Below are 22717 nucleotides of genomic sequence, written 5' to 3'. Positions count from 1 at the left end.
AATAGAGGAACTCACAAATGTGACCAACATGTTTCATATATCCTCCTCCACTGCATGGTATGGGCATGTCCTTAAGCAGACCCAGCTTAGAAAATTGCAGTAGTTTTATAAGCATTTTTATTTTCACTTCTTCATGTTCCTGGGTCTTCACTCTGAATATCACCTTTCCACAGTCATCAAGGATTTTTTCCATTAATTTCAGTGAAGCAAAGGAGGAGACTCGTCAAAGTGTAATCTTTGCTATGTATAAGTTGAGTATCTAGTCATAATCATTCATCTAAACTCCCTCTATAACTGGAGCAATGTAGTGATTCAATCAATGTAGGAAAACTATCACCTGCTGAATATATCACCTTCTGGTGATAGTCTACAGACTAATTGAATCTACAGCTTTGCATTAACTGGAGAGGGGCTCTAGATATTCAGCAGATCCCGAACATCTAAATGAGATATAGAAAGTTAAGATAATCTTAAATTTCCTATCATACAGACAAATCTTGGCAAGTAGTAAGATTTAAGCTTAGTGTTCAGTTAAAACACAAAGCTAAGAAAATACTTTGTAATTGTTGCTTTTGATTATTTTCTATATTTATTCTTATGCTTTTCCTTACAGACCCACATCGTACGGGAGAGCCTGTCATCATTCATATGTCAGTCACACTTGACCAAGAATTTTCTGATGATCTCAGGAATTCTTCTTCAGTATTATACAAAAAATACAAAGATGACTTTGAAAATGCGGTAATGACTTTAGTTTTATATCCATGAGGGTACAAAGTCCTCTAAGAAATACAGTATTTACCCTAAGCCTCAGCATCTTAATTGTTGCTATCACTGCCTCAGTGCAGAGCTGTGAAGTAAGCTGGACTGGTAGCTACAACGGGGGCCAAAGCTCACCTCCACTGTAAAGCAATGAGAAAATTCCCTCTCGTTTAATATGCAGGAAGACAGAGAAGTATTTATAAACCATTTGCATCAAAAGTGTGAAAAAAAAAAAAAAAATCACATTGTTGGTCCCTGCTTAAATCCACACAAGTGCATACAAAGTGAAACCATCAACACAAATTTATCCCAGTGACAGTAATAAGAGCACCAGGCCCATTCTGTCAGATATGCTGTACACTATTCCTCATACCAATGTTGAAAGGAGAGCTCCTTATTTTAAGCATGACTGATATAAGTATGACTGATAGGATAAGCATGACTATTTAAGATTGATATACTGAAGGCTCATGCCATATAATTTTTCAAATGTTTTTCTTTACAGTTTCTTCAGAGCTACACATGCGTATCAGGCTTCCTATCAGTAACAATAATTGGTTTTAGGTAAGTAAGCAATTTAATTTTTTCCTGGAAGATAAAAAAACTTTCTGTCTGATCTCCATGAGGAGATACAGGTCAGCAAAAGCTACATTCACTTCAATTAGAACTCATGTGCAGTATGCACATATTAAATAGTACTGTAATAGCTGCACAGGAAAAAACAACTATTAACATGAAAATAGGACTGTGGGTAAACTTCAGTATCATGCAAAAGTCCAAGAATCATAGTAATTCTCAAGCTGGGTCAAATCCTTTTTGAATTCCACCCAAAAGGGGGAAAATGTTCAAATAAACCTATCGGCATCTCCCAAACCATCAGGAAAATGAATTAGTAAGTTGATTCTGGATTGGATCTGGATAAAAGAGATACTACTTAAGTCCACACAAATTTAAATGCCTTTTAGATTTTCCAATTGAAATTAGAACAGCAGACCAAGGAGATGTCACATAAGTGTGTTTTTGCTTTGGGAAGAGATGTCAAACAACCTTCTTGTATGCCAGAGCAAATCACGAGTCATAACAGGAGTCTTCATTGGTTTCACACCTTCTAAGCCACACAAGATGGGTCCCACAACATGGAAATATACTAGTATGCAAGCTGATAATTTATGATGCTTCTCTCATTCTGCTTTGTTCAGGCCTGGAAGTATTTCTGTGGACTACGACGTAAAAGCAAGAGCAGTAACCTTCAGTGAGATACTCTATTCCAACTTACGTGTACCAAAATTCCTAAATCAATCTTACTATCTAATACCCAGCTCCTTCACAACAGAAATAACTAGTAAGTTTAAAGCTCTCTCAGTATTTCATTTCAACCTTTTTTTTTTTAGTATTGCTAGCCTGAACTGTGTAGCCACCTTATATTGTTGATTTTTCAGTACCAGACCTTCAAAAACTATATATTTATCTGTCTGTTTCTTTTCCTCCTGTGCCACCAAAGCTTAGGACTTCCATGAGATGGCCTTGCACACAGTACAGGGACTACTCAGAGGGCTACTTTAACCTGGTTGCTTCTCCTCCCAGTTTTTCTACACAGAAAGAAGAAGTGGTGATAACACTTCTGGCTGTCTGCATAAAACCTTCTGGGGTCTTTGGCTGACAAAGACATTAGAAGAATATGTTGTGGGAAAATGTCATATCTTGTATGAGAGATGGTGCCCTGCAACTGACACTGAGTGTGTAATGGTTGCAAAGTGCCTAGGATTCTCACAAGATGAAAGACACCATATAGATGCTGACATGACAATAATGCAGAACATTGCTCTCTGTCTTCCCAGATCAGACAAACTTCACTGTGAATCCTGTGGACATTTTTGAAGGGGATACAGTAACACTGATGTGCGAGATAAATGCAGAGTCTGGGAACGCGACCTGGTATCACTCCAATCAGACCATCTCACACAGCTCCCAGCATCTGCTGAAGACAGAATTTACAGCTGGAATATCAAGATCAACTCTTACGATTATCAATGTTACAACGAAGGATTCTGGTATGATTTTCTATCATTAAAACAGCAAATGCAAATCTCTAGTGTGGCTAATTCTACAAAACTCAGAAGAACGCAGTGAATGCATTTCCCTAGAGTGAAACTGAAAAATACACTGTCCCTCATAATTTTCCTATTTTGGTTTTGGTTTGGTTTTCCGTAACTACCTACCTACTGACTGGCAGTGCCAGTAAGGTATAAAAAGGCTGAGGTGACTGTATAGGCATGGATATTCCCAGTGTCAGGCTTCACTGTCACATCACAGGAGTGGTTACACAGATGTGAAGCCTTCTTCTCCTTTGCATGTGGTAACTGAGGTTGTGGTTGAATTTTTTTCCTTGAAGGTCCTTGTCCTCTTTGCAAACATAAGCTAACTAATAAGAGCTTGGAGTTACAGTTTTTCTTGTGTTCATGTTTAGAGCTTTTTGAAAATTAAAAAAAATATATAAATAAATAAAAAAGGTTAAGTCGGTGGCATTGTACTTGGGAGAGTTGCTGGGGAAATTTTCATGTATTATCAGAGATTTGACTCAAGCTCCCACTCAGTTCATCTTTTTGGGTCATAAATTCTACTTTCAACTTCAGAAAGGGTAGACTTTGGCCACGTCTTTGGGTATACATATGGGAGATAGGAGCTGTGGGCTCCAAATGGTCTTGGACTAAGGATGTCCTGAACCTTGGCATCTCCATTCCTTTGAAAGTGGCCTACTCAGTAGCCTATCCCAATGGGAAGGGGTACCTATATACCTAAAACACAGAGGAAATCTGGGGCTGTGACTGCCCATTTCAAAAGGAAACCTGGATGCATCCAAGGGACCAGCTCCTAAGAAAGAGGTGATTCTCCCACTATATTTAGCATTGGTGTGGCCTCACCTTGACTACTGCATGCAGTTCTGGGCTCCACAATATAAAAAGTATGTTAAGGCCCTTGAATGAGTCCAGAGGAGGACAGTGAAGCTGGTAAAAGGGCTGGAAGGCATGTCCTGTGATGAAAGGCTGAGGACACGTGGTGTGTCCAGTGTGGAGAAGAGGAGGCTGAGAGGTGGCCTCAGTGCTCTCTGCAGCCTCCTGAGGAGGGTGGTGCTGGCCTCTGCTCCCTGGATGGGCATTAGGAAAAATTTCTTTACTGTGAGGGAGGTCAGGCAGTTGGACTCGATGGTCTTCGTAGGCCCCTGCCACAAGAACTATTCCATTCTAGCCTAGTCTGGTCCAAAATGGCCAATAAATAGCTCTATTTGGCAATACCTTCTGAGAAGCATAGGTGCCCACACTCAGATTACCAGATGCTGTAGAGTCCACCTTGGAAACCAAAGTCTTGCCGATTCTGTGTACGAACATTCTGCAGTCAATCTGTGTTCTTACCATGATGTATTGCTGATAGCTGGACTCCGGGCAATACTCAGATCACCATGCACCAACTCAGTCCCAGAGCCTTGTCCTCTTCTCAAGTGCCATCAGTACTGAAGCTGCGTAGTCTGAATACTTTTGGCACCTGGAGACTGCAGAGAACCTCTTACAGAGAGACTGTAGATGACCTTAGAGCACATTTTGATCAGCAAAGAAAAGAGCCACTGCAGAGCTGAGACATGTGAAAACTAGATGCAAAGTAGCTTGCAGTTCGTAACTCCAAAAGTAGTGGAAACAACTGCAAAATGTGTTCTCAATGCTAAAATATTGTTGATGATTTGCAGGTTCCTATACGTGCGTTTTCTCAAAAATCAGTGACTATTACAGGCTGATATACAAAGACATACGAAACATAACAGTATCTTCACTAAGCATCACTTCATACTCAAACGACACGAAAATTAGCTGCAACAGTCCTGACATTCAAGCAACAAGTAACTTGCTGTTCTGTTGTTTAAACGTATACTCCCGATCAATTACGAGTGGCTGGAAGTTAAATGGAACAAACACTACTACAGGTAAGATTAACAAAAGACTGCCTTTCACCGGCTAGGTTTGTTTGTTCTTCAGAGAACTCCCCCTGCTGGCAGCAGATACCCCAAAGGCCAAGTCCAACATGAATACAGGGTATGCTCCGAAGCGGGGGCCAGGTAACAAACTGTGGGATTCTGGGTGACTCCATGCAGTGCGCAGACATTGATGCTCAAAACTGTGACATCCTAGTTGGAAACAGCTGCCTAGACCAGCATCACACTGACTTTTTCCAAAAAGCTTACTTTTGCATTCTCCATCAGCTGTGCTTTCAAAGACAGTGGTGAAATCCTCTCCTGCTGCAAGGAACTGTTTTGCCTTTGATTCCCCATGGTTAGGCTTTCCCAAAGTAACCTTCTCCCTGATTTACTTACCATATTTCCTAAATATCGCGGATAATGAGGCCAGGCTGAACCAGGATAGCCTTCATTTTGGTTTATCCTGAGGTTTCCAAGCAATGTTGTTGCTCTTCGTTAGATAACTGTTGGTGTAGGTGCCCAGTACAGTATTGAGAGCATGGCTTCAGGCCTTTGGAAACCACGGTGAGTGTTGCCAGAGTAAAGGATGTGAGTGGACTTTAGCATTGATGAGTTAAAAGTTCCACACTGTGAAAGGTTACATACAAATCTACAAGGTTTTCCTTAGCTAGTGTGACTGCTTATGATTTTGAGAGCCTTGGACATCCACAGCCCTTCAAAGAACATTTATTTGTCTCTAGGAGCCTCCACTGACAAAAAAAAATGCACTGAATATGAGCTCAACATCACTGAATCACTATGCCTACATGAGTTGGCTACAGTGATGACATATACGTGCGAGTTCCAGACCGGACATGGTGCCAGGGCAAGTCAAAACATCATAGTGACATACTCACGAACAGGTAAGAGTCAGCACGTAAGAGACCATCAGTGGCCTGTGTGGCACATACCATTTGCAAACAAATGATTGTAATAAGAGACCCTCAGTAATACAATATTTATCTTGTGTTGTTTCAGACTATGTAAGAATATCTTCGAGTGTAAACACATCAGTTTCTGAGGGAAAGGAATTCAAGCTAACGTGCAAAGGTGATGTGAGAAATTATGACAGCATTATTTGGGAAATCCAGTCTGGAGATAAAATACAAACAGTAGAATGTGCTTCATGCATCACAACCAACAAATCCATAGCCACATCTGTGCTCTCAGTGAATCTTGCCACTCAGGACTGGAATGGTGAGTGAACATGGTTTGTACTGGCTACAAAGGCAATGAAATCTCTGCACCAGACCATTTACAGCATCTCTAGCCCAGCAAATCACTGAGATGCTTGACCATGGGTAATTAACTATATATGTGTGTGTGTGTATATTTATATATATATAAATGTAAAAGAGTTAAAATTAAAGCTGCTGGAGGACAGCAAGACACAATGCTGCCAACACTGTGAGTGTTCATTAACAGGGCTCAGGATCATGTAATAGCTGAGGAGCACTTCTGTTGACCCAAAAATGTTTTTTGTGTTACTGCTTTCAGGCACCTACATCTGTACTTTCTCCAATAAGTCTTCGAACACTTCTGCCAATGTGACTGTCAATGTTATTCCCTTACCTCTGACAACGAACATCTGGCTATACCCCATTAAAACATCTATAAAATGCAACATTAAACAACACTTCAACTGCTGCATAAGTGCTAACACCATAGAAGATTTTCATGTTACATTTGTGGTTGGAAAAAAAGAATTTCAACTTGGTAAGAATAAGATAAGCTTGCAGAATCACTAGCTGATTGGCCTAAAATCTGTGTTAACTTATCTTAAACTTTCCATGCAGTAAGACAGAAATACGGAAATTTCTTGTGCTACCCATACGATTATGAAGAAAAAGAATGTGAAAAACAGCAAAATCTCGAGGTATATTACAGGTTTGTTAACAGCATGAAACAGGAGGTCAAGAGTCAAAACATACAACTGAAGCTGATACCTGGTAAGAAAAAAGTCACTGTTTAAAGCTGCTAAAAGGAAAGCCCGGTATCCTTGTTAAACCAGATGCCATGAGTTTTATCACTGGTGACTCCTAACAGGAACAGATTTTGTTAGCCAAGAATTTTTTTCTCCTTTTTGACAGGAAATTTTGGAATGCAGAGGAAAATACAAATTTTGCTGGTATTTTAGACACACAAAAAAATATTCAAATTGTTTTGTCTTCACTGTATTTGACAGTGGTCCCAGCATGTTCCCAGGCAGTTATAGTTCAGCCATCTTCTGTCCCTACCTCCCTCTGATGTAGCCTGCACCACCAAGCTTCATCTCCTGTGCTGCAGTGCAGTCATGCAGCTCCCAACTGGCACCAGCAATTTAGCAAGGGTAAAAGATCGCAGTGCCTCAGGAAGAAGTCATTTAACTCAGGAGGTCAGCTTGGGGGATAGCAAGAATGACAAGAATTACAGCCTCCTTGAGGTATTACAGAGACCAGGGCACACCAAGCTTCCAAGTCAGCTCTGCGGGAAGTACTGCATGATTAGAATTCAACATGGCTAAATCCAGTTTTGATGTTTTGGTCTGTCCAGAGTATGGCTATTTCAGCTCCTTAATCATGAACTGGTAAGAAAGAAACATTAGAAACCCCCTACTACAGAAATTCTGTTTCTTCCATGGTAGTGGTGCCTAGCATGGATCAGCCTATCTGGCCAGATTTCACTCTTAGGCAATAAACATGTAGATGCTCTATTTGCTTTCATTGGCAGCTACTGTGCCCAGTCAAAGCCAATTAGCAGACACGTTCATCAAAAATGTGCTAAGGCCACACTATCAAAGTTTTAATGAATTCATTGTTAGTGCTACAGCAGAACTCAGTCCCTTAGCAGAATAAACTCACCCTCAGGCTAGAGATGGTCACAGATGTACAGAGAATTTAGAAAGTGGTCAATATAGTCCCAAGTCCAACGCTATTACACAATGCAATCTAATGGACAAATACTAAAACTTTAGGCATTGGTCTGGTGATTGGATTCAGTACTCAAAAACAAGGGGCTTTATCTAATTTTATTTTTCATTTCATGAATCCAAACCCCTGGTTTGAGAATTTAAAATCTGGTGTTCTTTTCACCAGGTTTTGCCTCCTGTTTTTATTTGAGTTGTAAAAGCTTTTGAGTTTGAAGCATCTTGTCATTAGTCCCAGACAGAATCAGCAAGCACTAAGGTACCTATAAATGAGGAACCGGTGTACAAGGTTCCTATAAAAGTTTTCTAACTCTCAGAAAGATTCTGCTTAGGCCTTGGAAGAATATTTGAAGATATAAATTAATTTTCTGTACTATTCTTATTACAGAGGACAGTAAAGTCTTGGAATTTGTTGGGGGGAAAAACAAACAAACAAACAAACTAAAAAAAAAAACACCTTTCCAAGACATATACCCAATGAAAGGTTATAATTAATGCAGAGAGCAAGCTGAAATCCTAACTAATATAAACAATTTGGAACTTCAGTAGGTCACAGGTCTGATGAGAGATAAATTATTCATCTCCATGCTTCTCAATGTCTTTTTCTTGATACAGAAAGCAAAAATTCCTGCTCAGAAAACAATTTTTATGGAGCGGAAGAGGACACATTAATAAAGCCATGCCGTTTGTTAAGTAATAATTTTATCCGAGGCAATGAAATTTACAAGTGCTACAAGAAATCATGGAAACTGGAAAGGAATAACTGTGTGTCTGAACAAATAAACAACCTGTTGATTAGAGCAGAGGTAATGTGAATGAGTTTTTATGAGGCTGGGGAGAGGGGCTAGCTCTAGAGAACAGATATTTTTTGTTATTACTTAACATCATCTAAAATGCCGGAAGTTGTCAAAATACAAGTATTTAATTAAAACTATCTTTTAGAAGGTATAAAGAATGATTGGCTAAATCTACACAGGCCCGGCCCCCTTCTCTGGCCCAGCAGGCATATGGCACTGCATGGCCAACAGCCACACACATGAACACAATCCTCAGACACAGGTGGTCTTATCCACAGCGTCCTGCCCTGTCCTTGGATGTTTCCTGACCCATGTTCAGGCACGGCCACGGTGGACGCTGGTGGGCACAAGCCCCAAAATTGCCACAGAGCACACTGAGGTCATATGGGCAACTGTGGGCTGCTACCCCGTCCCCAGCCCAGTCCCAGTTTACTACATCACAGTATCGCAGAACAGTTTGGGTTGGAAGGGACCTTAAAGATCATCTAATTCCAGCCCCCAGACATGGGAAGGGACACTTCCCATTAGGCCACAGCCCCTCAGCCACCACACTTCTCAGATAGGTGCTGGGTCCTGGTTTTCAAGCTAGGTGTCCTATCATAGTGCTCTTTGCTTCTACAGACCATCCAGAGTCACCCTTCTCTCAGTGAGGTTAGATAAGAACTTTTATCTTTCTTTTTAATAAATTAAAGCAGAGGTACAGTGACTCAATAATAACATATTTTCTTAACCTGCTAGATTATTCCCTCACGGAGCTTGGGTCCAGGCCAACTATTTTCTCCCAGAAATTTCTAGGAGCAGTCTGTGAGTTAGTACAGACAATAGATCATGCTCACTAGGCAGTTAGGATACCCTAGCAGAGTTTAACACTATGACCAGAATGACTCTGGTTCTGTTTATCTTATTAGTACAGGTGTAGCCATTATGAAGGAGGATCAAGCTCCAGGCAAATTGCATACATGTGATGCACTGTTATCTTCTGTTCCAGTCTTTGGTCAACAGTCCTGTGGCAAAAACAGAGCTACCCATCTTTCTTCAGCAACTCCAGAGTGTGACAGAACTCCAGCAAAATGTCAATTCTTCCGCAGACGTAGCTGCAATTGTTAACATCCTGCATAATATCTCTGCTATCCCAGCAAATGCAAGCAAGTCCATTATCACGGTAAGGTTTTATTTTAAGGCTTACCAATACTTAACAAGCCCTTCAGTCTCTTTTGTCAAAGAAGGTGATATTCTCCCTGAAGAACTTTCATAGTTAGTTTCAGGAACAGGAAGGAAATGGAGGAGGTGAAATGACCTCAAATATGAAATGGCAGCAAAGATACAGATGAGTTTATGAAGAGTCACAGTGATGAAGACTAGGAGCTCATGGATGAAAGAGAGTGCTCTGTGTTTAGCAACTAGAAATGTTCTAGGGACCCTTAAATGTCTCTACTATTCAAAGTTAGAGGAAAGGCCAAGGAATGATGGAGCAGAAGCAGGAACAGAAAAAAATAAAGGGTTGAAATAAGGATAGGGAGAGTAAATTACAGGTGCCATGATGAAGCAAGGAATATCAGTTGGATGTTACAGCAAATGAATGGCAAAACATTGTAGGACTGCTTGGAAGCCTTGGTTGTCAGGTATAGAAGAACAGCATTGCTCTTCTGAGAGCAGAAATGTACAAAGGGACTTGATGTTTTCTAGCTGCAGAACAATAAGTGAGACAGAGAGACAAAAAAAAATAGGACAAAGGTTGAGGCCTGGCAAAAAGGCTGGAAAAGAAAATATATTGATATGTAAAGAAAAGCCAAGACAAGTAAAATCTACTTTGGAAGTCTTGACTTGAAAGCAGGATATGCAGAGGAGTAATAACTGTACATGTAGGTTTCATATGGACTGAGCAAAAGAAGAAAAGGTTTGGCCTTTTCAAAAGGCAATTCTAGAATGATGCAGAAATCATCTGAACTAACAATTTGTATGGGATTTCAGTTACAACATTTTTCTTCTGTTTTTACAGGCCTTCTTCTCTACAGTGGACAATATAGTTAATGATTCCAACATGGAATTTTGGACAGAGCTGAATAATAAGAATGCATCCAGCAGTTCTCTTTTACTGTATTCAGTAGAAAGATTTTCTGAGAATCTCCAGCCAGTTAATAATACCTTTCCTGATGTCAGCACCAAAACTCTTGAGCTACAAGGTATGGTTGTCACAGAAAACAGGAGCACAGACTATAATAAGGACTTCAACAAAGTAGGAAACCTCAGTGCTAATGTGCTAATTGAGAAATCTGTGACTCTACCCCCAAACTCAACCATTGTCAGTGTGGCCTGCTCAGCAATTGGACAGATTTTGCCTAGGAATTATAACAAATATGTGAATAGCTTAGTAGTAATAACAACTCTGAGCAGCGAGAGACCCCAGAACTTCTATATTAATATGACCTTTCAAAAAGCAAACATGTCTCTAAAGTCACCCCAGTGTGTCTTTTGGAACTTCAGCTTCAATGGAAACAGAGGAAAGTGGGATAATTATAGTTGCATATCAACAGATAAAGAAGGTAACGTTACTTGCTCCTGCAATCACTTGACACCATTCTCCATTTTGATGTCACTTGGAAAACCGTCTTACAATTCTGCTTCAGTGTTTATTACCTACAGTGGCCTGGCCATTTCAATCGTGAGTTTAGTGGTCTGCATTATAATTGAATCCTTAGTTTGGAAAAATGTAACAAACAACACAACCTCCTACATGCGTCACATCTGTATACTCAACATATCTACGTCACTCCTAGTTGCTGACATTTGGTTCATTGTCACTGCTGTCATCAATGAGCAAAACTTACAGAAAAATAGAGAGATTTGTATTGCGGCCACCTTCTTCATCCATCTATTCTACCTGTGTGGCTTATTCTGGATGTTCAGCCTTGGCCTCATTCTTTTCTACAGATTGGTCTTCATCTTCCATAACACAAGTAAGACCATCCAGAAAGTATTGGCATTCTGTCTTGGATATGGGTGCCCCTTTGTCTTTGCAGTTATTACCATTGCTGTCACACTGCCACAGAAGAATTACACCAGAAAGGATGTCTGCTGGCTCAACTGGGATGACAGCAAAGCTCTCTTAGCCTTCATCATACCTGCCCTGGCTATTGTGGCCATGAATTTGTTTATAACTGGAGTTGTTATAATAAAAATACTAAGGCCAAACATTGGGGACAAGACCAACAAGCAGGAGAGAAAGACGTTGTTTCAAATCGGCAAAAGTCTGGCCATCTTGACACCACTGTTAGGCCTCACCTGGGGATTTGGTCTTGCCACCATCATCGAAAACAAAAACAACGCTTTCCACATCCTCTTCGCTCTGCTCAATACTTTGCAGGTGAGTTACACATATGCATGGTTTTGTTTCGTCAATGACCATTTAACATGTAGTGACATTCTTGCAGTGCTGTGTTATGAGAAATAAAAACAGTTTGTGAAAGCTCAGGTTTGCATTATATGTCCTTAATCCCAAAGGGCTCTTTGGGAAACCAATTGCAGGAATTCAGAAGAATCTCTTATTCTAAGTTGCCTTAATATGTGCCTTATGAATAAATCTTGCATAGACATAAATTCTGATTTTGGCAGTAGCTTTGGGGAAAACTTCTATCCAGAAGATTAGGAAAATAGCCCTCTTATTTTCAAGTGGGCAAGCTTCAGCATGTCTGTTGTCATTTATAGTGCAACTGGGAGCATCACATCATGCTCTTGCAGGTTCAAGTAACGAGGGAGTATAAACTGCCTGTAAGTCAACAGAACCAGCTGAGCAGTGCTAATATGAGAGGAACTGACTAAAATCCATGACTGAGAATTTTTAGTCAGAGTTCAGAGTTTAAATAGTCAATATGAACAATGTATGTGATACTGCAATTGAAAGGTTGGTGTTAAACATATAATTTTCTGTCTCCCAGGGATTATTCATTTTGGTGTTTGGGACTCTCTGGGACAAGAAGGTAAGAATTCAAACTATTTTTTATATTGTGTGATAGATATTGTTGTAATTTGAACACAATTGCTGTATTTAGTAATGGATTTTTCTTTCTTGAACAAATAGATAACAGAAGCCCTGCTGAAGAGGAATTCTCTGTCCAGATGGAGTTCACAGCAAACAAAGGTTAGATGCTTGATCTAAGAGCATATTTCAACATTACTGTTGAATAGGCTAACATTCTCCAAGTGTCTTTTAAGTCTAATGCACTTTATATTCTGAATTTACTAGAATTGGTCAGAGAGAGAGAAGAAATTAACAACACAAATATGAATATAACTCTTTTTTCAAAATTCATTATTTCACCTGTAATAATTGATCAAAAATCAGAAGGAGCTTGGTGAAGATTTGATCTAGAGCAGCATATAAAAACATACTGAATTCCATAATAAATAAACCACAAAATGTACTAAAACTTTAAGTTATAAAACAGGAAGATTCATTGGCATCACTATTTATTCACAACCTAAGATAAACACAAAAGGAACTTCCTGAGGCAAGTGCCCTTCAGCTGTAAGTAGGAATGGATGCAGATGTTGCCACCTGAACTTTTAAGAGAGGTGATAGGTAAACCCACAGTTTATGCTGAGAACAGAAAATGAGAGGAAGAAACAATCTTTTGTCAAATTCATGTCAAAGAGCAATAAACAATCAGATTTCAATGAGCTAAAGATTGCACAGAAATGAACAGGATTCTGTAACCAAGTGGCCTGGACACTCTCCTAGAAGAGGAGAGACTTGGGTCCCAAACCCGGCAAATTTCTGCATTGAATCCAAAACATTCACTGACTAAAAAGAGAAATGGTGTTACAAATAGGGGCTGGATCCTTAAGGAAGTTCCTGTAAGGCTGCTCTTGTCTCTGCAGATACTTTCTCTGGCCCCACCGTCTCTCATATTCCTCCCTGCATAGAAGCAGAGCTCAAATGGAGGGACTGGAAATGCCTCTGCTCAGGATAGGCATTTATATTAAAGGGGGAGACCAGTTTCACCCCTATCTTTAAAAATAAATGCTTGCACACAAATGGAAAATGGCTGCTGAGTAAGCAGCCTTCAGATTATTACCCTCTCCTGCTCTGTCATGTGGATATCAATGAAGTCACATCAAGAAGTCTGAGGTCTATCAAAAGATGGGAAGATAGCTAAAGGATACAGGATCACAGACTGTGTTTTCCTCAATCCTTCTAGTATTGGGAAGAGATGTAGAAAGTAATAGGTGAGTCCAGGTCTTCAGTGGCTCCAAGACTGGTGCCTCTGACAGAGTTTTGAGTTTTATAACCATGGAGGAGTCTTCAAGACAAGAGGTCTACTGCAGCCTGATGGAATCCAACCGTCTTGATGGGGAAAACATTTCTTGTCTCACAACCTGGCAAGACAGATTGAAAGAGCCATAAACCAGGATCAGTGGGGAAGGGGATAGGATTAGAAACACTCAGATTAAGCCAAGGGATGGTATGTCATCATTTGAGGGTGGCAAGGCAAATGGGAGCAGATACATCTGAAATGCTTTTATATCAACACACACAGTATGAGGAACAAAAAGGACGAACTGGGAGCTTTGGTCCTTTCCCAGAGTTATAATATCATCAGTATTAGTGAGACTTGGTGGAATGAGTCCTACGACTGGAGTGCTGGGATGGAGGGCTATCAGCTCTTCAAGAGGGTTCAGCAGGGCAGGCGAGGTGCTGTTGCATTGCATGTAAGGGAGAAATTAGATTGTACAGTTCTTGCTTTTAGTGATGATGGAGTAAAGAGCCTATGGGTGAGGATTAAGAGGCAAATCAGATGTCTTTGTGGGTGTCTACTATTGACCGCCTACCTAGGACAACAGCACCAATGACTAATTCTGTAGGCAGCTAGGGGAAGTCGTGGAATCGGTTGCTCTCCTTATGAGTGAACGTACAGAAATTGAGAATATCATATTGCCATGACATCTGGCACATCAAGGCATCTTGTCATGTCAAGATAAGACATGAAAGATGCAGTTTCTGCCCAATATTTTTTCATATAGGATCCCCAGATTAATCCACTTTTTTTTTTTTTTTTTTTTTTTTTTTTTTTTTTTAACTAGTACTCCAAGTTTTCCAGTGTTTTCTGCAGGATTATCTCAGGGAATTCATAGCTAGCAACATCTCCTAATGCATTTTTAAAGTGTTATTCCTTGTCTCTGCCTTGAAAATGACATCTGCTGGATGTAGTGCTATTCCAATTGTGGGAAAACAATTCCTTTTTCCCAGGAAGCTGGTAGGAAAGAAGGAATAACTTGTACAACTACCATTAGGGATGGCAATTTCTTCATTCCTTAATGGACATATCCAACAGAATAAAGTAGAAAGAACAAGTTGTTAAGCCTTAAGTTGTTAAACCTCAGTTCATGAATTCATTTGAAACAAAATCTCTCAGGGCAGACACTTCCAACTCAAGCTGACACTGTAGAAGCTGCCCCAGGCAGTGGGAGCTGACCTATTCCCTTGGCAGTTCTGCTGAAAATGAATAAATAAAGCACGATCAAAGCCTTTGATCAAATGTTTTAGATGTGATTAATTTACCTTCTTTCTCTACCATTTTATTATGTAGGTGACAATGCACAAAATTGCCTAATTTCCCCCACCATAAACGGAGAAAAATGTGTTTTCTGTTTTGTTTGTTTGTTTTGTTTGTTTTGTTTTGTTTTTATTTTTTTTTGTTTTGTTTTAACATACCTCTTGCAGGAACCCCATTAAATTCTCCAGCTATGCAAGATCTGAAAAAGAAACTGCTTTCAGCAGCAAAATCTCCCTTCCTTCCTTCCCAACTGGATTGTACAGAGTTGTATTCCAACGCCCTCTAGTGTGCAGAATTAAATTTGCCTTTGATTATCTCAGCAGCTTTCAATGGCCATCCCCAAGTACATGTATATAAATTTTAGCTTTACTGGGTACCTTAAGGTATATGCTCCCTAGGGTAAGGGACTGGTACGCTGTACTGTTTGACATGGACAGACTCTGGAGATTAAGCCATGTTCCCTGGCCAATTGTTAAAGACAGCCTGTTACTTTTTGTGTTGTTTATTTTTTTAAAGTTCCTATAAATCTCCTTCACTGCCATCATAAACATGCAAATGGGTGAACTCAATGCCAAACAGACATCTAACCTGCCCCCTGCCTGTACTACTGAACAGCTTTTAATTGTGGCCTTTTTCTTCCCTCGTTACAGCTACAAAGAGTGTTCTAGGCTTTTAACAAAAAAATCAATTTCTTTCTCACAGTCAACCTCCCTGATCTTGGTGTCACCGATGTTCTCTATGGGCTACCCACTTTCAAGAACCTTCAACAACTTATGTGGCAAAACAGGTGTGTGACAATAGCTCTCTCCTACTGAACTACTAGCAAGGTTTTGTCTGAGTTCCCATTCCCAGGGTCTGTCTGTCCCAATATCTATCAGTCCGTCCATCCATCCATAGACGGTATTTCATCTTCTAGTGCAAAGGAACTGTAATTACACAAGTCATTGGCATCACTAGCATAATTGTTCATGATTGTAGCGTAAAGTTAGCAGCGTAACTGTCTAACACGAAAATATGAATTAGATGTTTCACCAAGTCTAAAAGCCACTAACTGGGCTGTATTTTGAGCTTAATGATGTCATGATGCAGTGCTCCTCAGTTAAGTATTCACACAATCCTCACCACCCTGGAGCTTGAAATTTTATCTCTTCAAAGATTCCCTGGAAGTCATTCTGTGGATGTCACCATTTCAGTTATGATTTTATTTTGCAAGAAGCATTGCTGAAAATACACATAATTTTGTTCCTGAATGGGTGACCTTTGTATCCAGTCATTGCTCAGAGGAGATGGTGGCATTTGGTCAAAGTGGGTTTTAAAGGAAGTTAATGTAAGCAAGCAGCTGTTTTTTAAGGGTCTGGTAATAGTCAGGTATAGGAACAAGAAGTTAATCTCCAGCTCTGCTACAGTGCAGTAAATTTACATCCTCACACTAACCAGATACAGAAGTCTCCCACCACAAAAACGACATGTGTCTACAGCTGCCTTCCATGCTGCCACCACCTACAGCTTCAGTATTATTAGCACTGTGCCATGACCTCTCTTCCATGCTCTCCTTCAGGGCTCTCTGCACCTGGGGCACCTGGGTCTTACTTTAAAGCCTTTTGGACACAGGAGGGAGGGAGCTGGGATTCATTTCGGGAACATATGTCCTAGATGTACCCCGATGCTCAAGGAGGACTACTAAGTCCCTCCACGTGTGTGAGCAGTAGCAATTTTACTGCTGTGTGGCACAATGCTCAATTCAGGCTGACATATCGTGGACGTGTCACCAAGCACACTGACTTCTGTGGTCACCAGCATTGCTGTCATCCAGAAACAGAAGCCAGTATCAGGTCATCAGGAAAGGTCTAACTGTCCTTACTCTGCAATGCCGATGTATCTCACACCGTCTGTCCTTCTGTCTAATCGCTGCACTTTGTTTTGCAGGAAAATACACAGTATCTTCTTCAGAGCCATCCAGCTCTTCTGAAAACACTTCCAAGTCATATTCTTTGCTTAACTGAGGCACTGCAAATGCTAAACTATTTAACTGTGAAAGGAACTCTGCCCTTTCCAAGACACACACAAAAAGCGTCTGTGAGTCGTCAAGCAGTGGACTGCTTCCCATTGACTATACTGTGCCTTGGTGCATTCTTCTGGAATAATCCTTTCTGGTTAACATGTAAGGCAGGGAAGCTTTGTGAGGTGGAATTTTAGAGGGACTGCCAATAACAGAAGAAATTACAAGACGTTTGAAGCTTGGAAGGATGAGAAGGCCCTCAAGTGCTGGTAAAGACATTGAAGAATCCTTGGCCTTAAAGAGGGTGCTTAGCACTGTGCAGTACTGAGCCATGAATTGCAGTGCTACTCACAGCTGTTGTCCAGTGTTTTTTGTATTTCTCCTACCAAATCTCTGAATGATTCCAAAACCCTGTGAATATAAACAAGTACCCCATAGCTTCTCACCTACCCTCCTATTAGAGTCTGGAAAGCTATCGGGTATAATGCTCTCTGATTTCTATTGAAGACTTCCTGGAGCCAAAGACTTGGAATTGAGAAGGCCTATTTCATATTCCCACTTCTGGCTCATAAAAAAAAAAAAAAAAAAAAAAAATGAAGACTGTGATGATTCCTGTGTAATTTTCTTTCAGATGGGATGTACTCAAAGCTCTGTGTGGCACTTTTTAAAGGAAAGAAAGCTTTATATCTGTAATTATAATTGACCTTCCCTAGATGTAATGTGGCAAGAAAGAGGGGGTTGCTGCCCTCTGCCACAGAGGGTGATGCAATTATTAAGTGTTTTGTATGCAAGGAGTCTCTTTTATAAAGTCTGTATTTTTGGGTCTCCTTCCAGAGGAGAATCAAACTCAGAGGGCTCAGAGAGTCAATTCTGCAATGAATATAAACCAGCATGTGCCAGGTAGAATGAAAGGTTTTATATAAATTATTGCTTTAACACTACATTTGTGGAATCAGTTATTTCCAAGCCTGTATGCCTTTAAAGGCAGGAGTCTTATTTCAAGCAGAGGACTGTGAAATAGCCTGCAAATTATTTGTAGCACACATAAATGTTACAAAACTTACTGTAAAATATGACAGTCGTGAAGATATAAATTTGAGGCCAATATCAAGTACAACAGTCAGGTGGTACAGCCCCATATGCCCCTTTGGCTCCTATGTTTACTGGTGGTGAACTCATTCCCAGGTCATTGGTATTGACCAGGATGCGAAACTTTTTGCTTACTGTTACAGATGTGTGATGGGTTGGTATGGGCAGGTGGTGAGGAATGAAGACAACAAACAAGCATCAATCAAGTGTATTATTTATACCAAAAGCAGTTTTCCATTTGAAGATGTAGTTATTAATACTAAAACTAGAATGCAGTTAGAGACTAAGAAATATTTGAAAATCCAGAATCTCCTTGAAATATATAGCCAATGGAAACTTGAAAGTCAGACCTTTGCACAGAATTCCAAGCAAAATTTGCCTTTGGACAGCCATTCAGTCTAAGTCACTCTGGAAGGAGCTTGTACAGTTCTGATCTGCTGCAGAAGTCATCCTCTCTCAGTGAGTCAATTGTATCATCATAAATGGCAATGCACAAGTCTCTGTAGACAGTACGGTCCCACCACACCTTATTTCCACTGATGTTTCACCCCTGAGATTTCATCACACATCCCAAACTGGGCAAGCCTGGGTCTAGACTGTATGTGAATGAAAAATCAGGATGTGATGCTGAGCTGTCTGGCACTGATGGGCCATCTTTCAAAGGTAAGATCCTTGCCAGCATTACAAAAAGCACAACAGTTTGTGAAAGAGAAATGACTAAATTATCTGTGCCAGTTTTAAAGACAAGGGGCCAAGGTTTCACTTGTTTCTATGCATGTATCATGGAAAATGGGAAGGAAATAAAGGACAGGAGTTCTGAATGGAGGAAAATAAAAAGGAAAAGAAAGGCAAACTCATGGCAGCAACCACACTGTCCCCTTCCTACCCTCTCTCAGTAGCAAGAACCAGGTCTCTGGCAAGGACAAGGTGGTTCACCAACAGCTTGCTCACCTCAGGAATCTGGTATTTTGGTCAGCTGGCTATTTTTGGTCAGCCAGCCCCATCTTTCATCCTGAGTCCCCTTTGTCCTGATCAAAATTCAACCTTCTCCATACACACCACCTTCTGAAGTGAGGGCTGCCATGGCACTTGTTTCCTGACAATTGCCATCACTCTTACCTCCTCTTGCTTAACCACAAGGCACTAAGATAAAGTGCATTGTAACAAAAACCTACCAGGGTTATCTCATCTCTGGAAAACATGGGGTCTCTCCCCTACCTTCTTTAGCAATGGATCAGGACAAGGCACTACCTTGGCACCTTCTTCTGATTTATTCTATCTCAGGAAAAATCGTAAAGGATGGAATTGTGACACACAGGTTTCTGAGGAATAGACCTGCCTTCTCCCATACTCCCTGCTCAGAGTTTTGGACTGTGACACTTGTCGAACAATTATTACTTATGCCTCAAGCTCAGACTTCACCCTTAATTCCTTAAAGACTTTATGATCCCTCACAGAAGCACATAATGGTTATGGCTGGAAGGACTGATAGAGGTCATCGGGTCCACCACCGTGCTCAAACTGGGACACCCAGAGCAGGTTGTCCAGCACCATGTCCAGGTGGCTTTTGAAGATCTCCAAGGAAGAAACTCCACAACCTGTCTGGGCAGCCCATGCGAGTTCTCCATCACCTGCCTGGCACAGTATTGCTTCCTGATGCTTAGACAGAACCTGTTGTGTTCCAGTTTGTGCCCATTGCATCTTGCACTGGGCACCACTGAAAATAGCACTGCTACACCTTCACTGCCCTCCAGATACTCACCTTCCTTCACCTCCTTTCAAAGATTTATATACAGTGATAAGATCCCTTCTTGAACCTCCTCTTCTTCAGTTCTCTCAGCCTCTCCTCGTAGGAGGTGTGCTCTTATCCCTTGAACACCTCAGTGGCCCTCCCCTGGACTCCCTCCAGTATGCCCAGGTCTCTCTTGTACTCGGGAGCCCAGAATGGGACACAGCACTCCAGCTGCAGCCTCACTAGTGCTGAGGGGAGGGAAGGATCACTTCTTCTGACCTGCTGACAACACCTTGCCTAATGCAACCCAGGATACCATTAGCCTTCTTAGCAGCAAGGGCACGTTGCAGGTTTCAGGTCATCTTGGTGCCTACCAGGGCTCCTAGGTCTTTTTCTGCAGAGCTGCTTTTCCAGCTGGGTGGTCCCCAGACAGTGCCCAGTGCCATACCCTTAATATGAAAAAAAAAAAAAAAACAGAGTCCAGTATGACTATAAACACTACAGCACTCCATGAAAATCAAAGTAGTTCAAAACTGGGGTTTAGTTTTTAGGTGTGCAGTTATGAAACCTTATTTATTTATTTCTTTTTATTGGACCATGAACTCTGGTGCTGTCATGGCTCAGTGGTCTGACCAGAGCATTTGCTTCTTACACTGCCCCAGGAAACATGTTCAGGAAACATCTGTGCTTGCCCACCGTGCTGGCCAGCAGCTGGTAGGAAACTGGGTGTGCTGTGGGTGGGCAGAGCTGAAGAGCAGAACAACTAATCGTCCTGCTCTGCCCATCCCACCTCAGTGGCACCTCCAGCAAGCTCCACTGCTTGTAAACTTGCAATAAGAGCCTCCTTGAGGTTTTGGTCCTCAACACCTAACAGGATTCAATGCTGTTGAAAAGCCATGGTGTTGACAGGCAGATTCACCCCTAGACCATGTGATTCCTTGAGTACTTTCCTGTTAGAAAACCATGGTATGGAATATGACATACTCTACACAAACTTTAGAATCATTGCTTCTAAATTACACCCTCTTCAAATTTTATTCAGCTTTTTCTTCGGGATAAGTGCTGCTAATCCCTCCACAGCCTCTTCCTGGATTTTTTATTTTATTTTATTTTTTCCTTCTGAGGGACAAGGTACAGTGCAAATCAGAGCACAACAGTTTGTGGCAGACCCACAGAGCCCACGGCCTGTGCCACCATGGTGCTGCCTCTCCTCACACCACCAACCACCAACCCCTGAGGCAGGAGGGAGGCAGTGGCCTGTCATGGTGTCCCTAGGCCCTGCATGGTGTGACAGGAAAGCAGTCGAGAAGTGGCGTGGCCTGTGTCTGCCTGCGCTCCCCTTGACACACCCCACATATTTTTGTCCCCGTGTCACTTTTTGGTCCCCAAGTTCAGACAAACCGGGTGCCCCCAGCCATCGCTACACATTTCACCTCACCCTCTTACCCCATGCAGCTTGTCCTGCCCTGGCTAAGTGAATGAGGCAGGTTCAGATCCACAAGTGATGCCATTGCTGATTTAAAAAAAAACACACACACACACAGAATTAAAAATAAAAACCACCACAAAAGATAGGACAAGCTCCTCTTCTTGAATATAATAGCCATGACATCCCTTCCTGGGGGGACATAAGCTTGGGGCTGGGAATCAGCAAAGCTACACCTGCTTGCTTCCCTGCTCAGGAGGCCTGAGCTGTGCCTTTCTCTCCTCTTCCTGGTTGACAAGGGGTGGCAAGCAACAATACTGACAACAGGGACAGAAGGTACATGAGTTAATTGCAATGCAGGCACACTGGGGAGAGGAACTACCAGAAAAAAATTGCACTTAGCAGCTTGCTTTTTGTAAAGTTTGTATCCTTAGGAATAAGTGCAGCATTTGCACTCGAACTGCAGGAGTTCCAGAAAGCTGCACTTTGCTTTTGACTGTGGTGCTTTCATCCATTCCTGTGCTGCCTTCCTGGATCCACTGAGAAGCAGCAGCGACCAAACATATGAACTGCAAGCTTACATTAAAAATATTTTAATAACTCTGAAATCCCCAGATTGATAATCTTACACCTTATATATAATAATAATGCCTTAATTTAATACACAATGATTTGGATGGTTTGTTATGCCACACAGGACTGGTGTGAGCATCAAGACAAAGCCAAGTGTAAATACAAGCAGCAACCAGCTCCCTGCCTACAACCTACTGCCATGAGAGTGTATTTTTCCGTTAGCTGCCATCCCTTATGACAGGTATCTGATAAATGAAAGGGTAGCTTCATCCTCTGTGATTACTTACCTTTTGTACTCTGAACATCTTTTGTTCTGCTTTTTAAGAAAGCCTGGGTAATAAAGTTTCAAGTGCAGAGTCCTACAAAGCAGAGATCTTGGGACATATTGGATCACTGGCTTCCTGCCATCTGCAGTAAGGTGTTAACACATTATCCAGAAATCTCCAGTGTCACAGACCCAGTCTTCATTTTCATACACCCCAACCCTTCTCCTTGACTTGTGAGGCAATTATTTCTAGAGGGCTGTGAATTTAGTGGCAACCACAACAGATCCTGTCCTATGATAACTCCTGCTGTGCTCCAGTTTCATCCAGTGCCTGCATGAGAATTTTATAGATGTTTAAAATAACTTTAAGATTATGACCAGAGAATAGACTTACACTTGAACAATTGAAAAACTTATGTTGCAAGATTTTCTAGAAAGACAACTAGCTTTAATATGAAATTATTTCCCTGGTAGAGAACTAGCCAAAAATGCATAATAGTAATTTACTGTGAATTTTATACAATAGCTACTCAGCTTTTGTAAATCACCATAGCTTCATGGCAAATGAGTGTTGATGTACTGATTTACCTATGAATTTTTACCCTTTAGATA

The 22717-nt window shown here is 41.1% G+C and overlaps 1 protein-coding gene across 2 annotated transcripts in view; it reads left to right on the top strand.

Moving 5' to 3' along the window:
• Nucleotides 1–17958, top strand: part of ADGRF5 (adhesion G protein-coupled receptor F5) — a 37825-nt gene extending 19867 nt beyond the window's left edge. For both annotated transcript variants that reach the window (XM_032185659.1, XM_032185660.1), the window contains exons 7-22: nucleotides 614–741; nucleotides 1268–1326; nucleotides 1962–2104; nucleotides 2601–2813; nucleotides 4502–4735; nucleotides 5467–5628; nucleotides 5744–5962; nucleotides 6263–6481; nucleotides 6562–6714; nucleotides 8286–8476; nucleotides 9456–9629; nucleotides 10467–11831; nucleotides 12403–12444; nucleotides 12546–12605; nucleotides 15724–15808; nucleotides 16948–17958. In XM_032185659.1, coding sequence (XP_032041550.1) covers nucleotides 614–741; nucleotides 1268–1326; nucleotides 1962–2104; nucleotides 2601–2813; nucleotides 4502–4735; nucleotides 5467–5628; nucleotides 5744–5962; nucleotides 6263–6481; nucleotides 6562–6714; nucleotides 8286–8476; nucleotides 9456–9629; nucleotides 10467–11831; nucleotides 12403–12444; nucleotides 12546–12605; nucleotides 15724–15808; nucleotides 16948–17024 — 3524 coding nt within the window. In that variant the 3' untranslated portion in view covers nucleotides 17025–17958. The remainder of the gene's footprint in view (nucleotides 1–613; nucleotides 742–1267; nucleotides 1327–1961; nucleotides 2105–2600; nucleotides 2814–4501; nucleotides 4736–5466; nucleotides 5629–5743; nucleotides 5963–6262; nucleotides 6482–6561; nucleotides 6715–8285; nucleotides 8477–9455; nucleotides 9630–10466; nucleotides 11832–12402; nucleotides 12445–12545; nucleotides 12606–15723; nucleotides 15809–16947) is intronic.
• The last annotated feature ends 4759 nt before the right edge of the window (nucleotides 17959–22717 follow it).

This window comes from Aythya fuligula, chromosome 3 (assembly GCF_009819795.1).
Source record: "Aythya fuligula isolate bAytFul2 chromosome 3, bAytFul2.pri, whole genome shotgun sequence".
Classification (NCBI taxonomy): domain Eukaryota; kingdom Metazoa; phylum Chordata; class Aves; order Anseriformes; family Anatidae; genus Aythya; species Aythya fuligula.
This window is presented reverse-complemented; position numbering and strand designations above follow the sequence as displayed.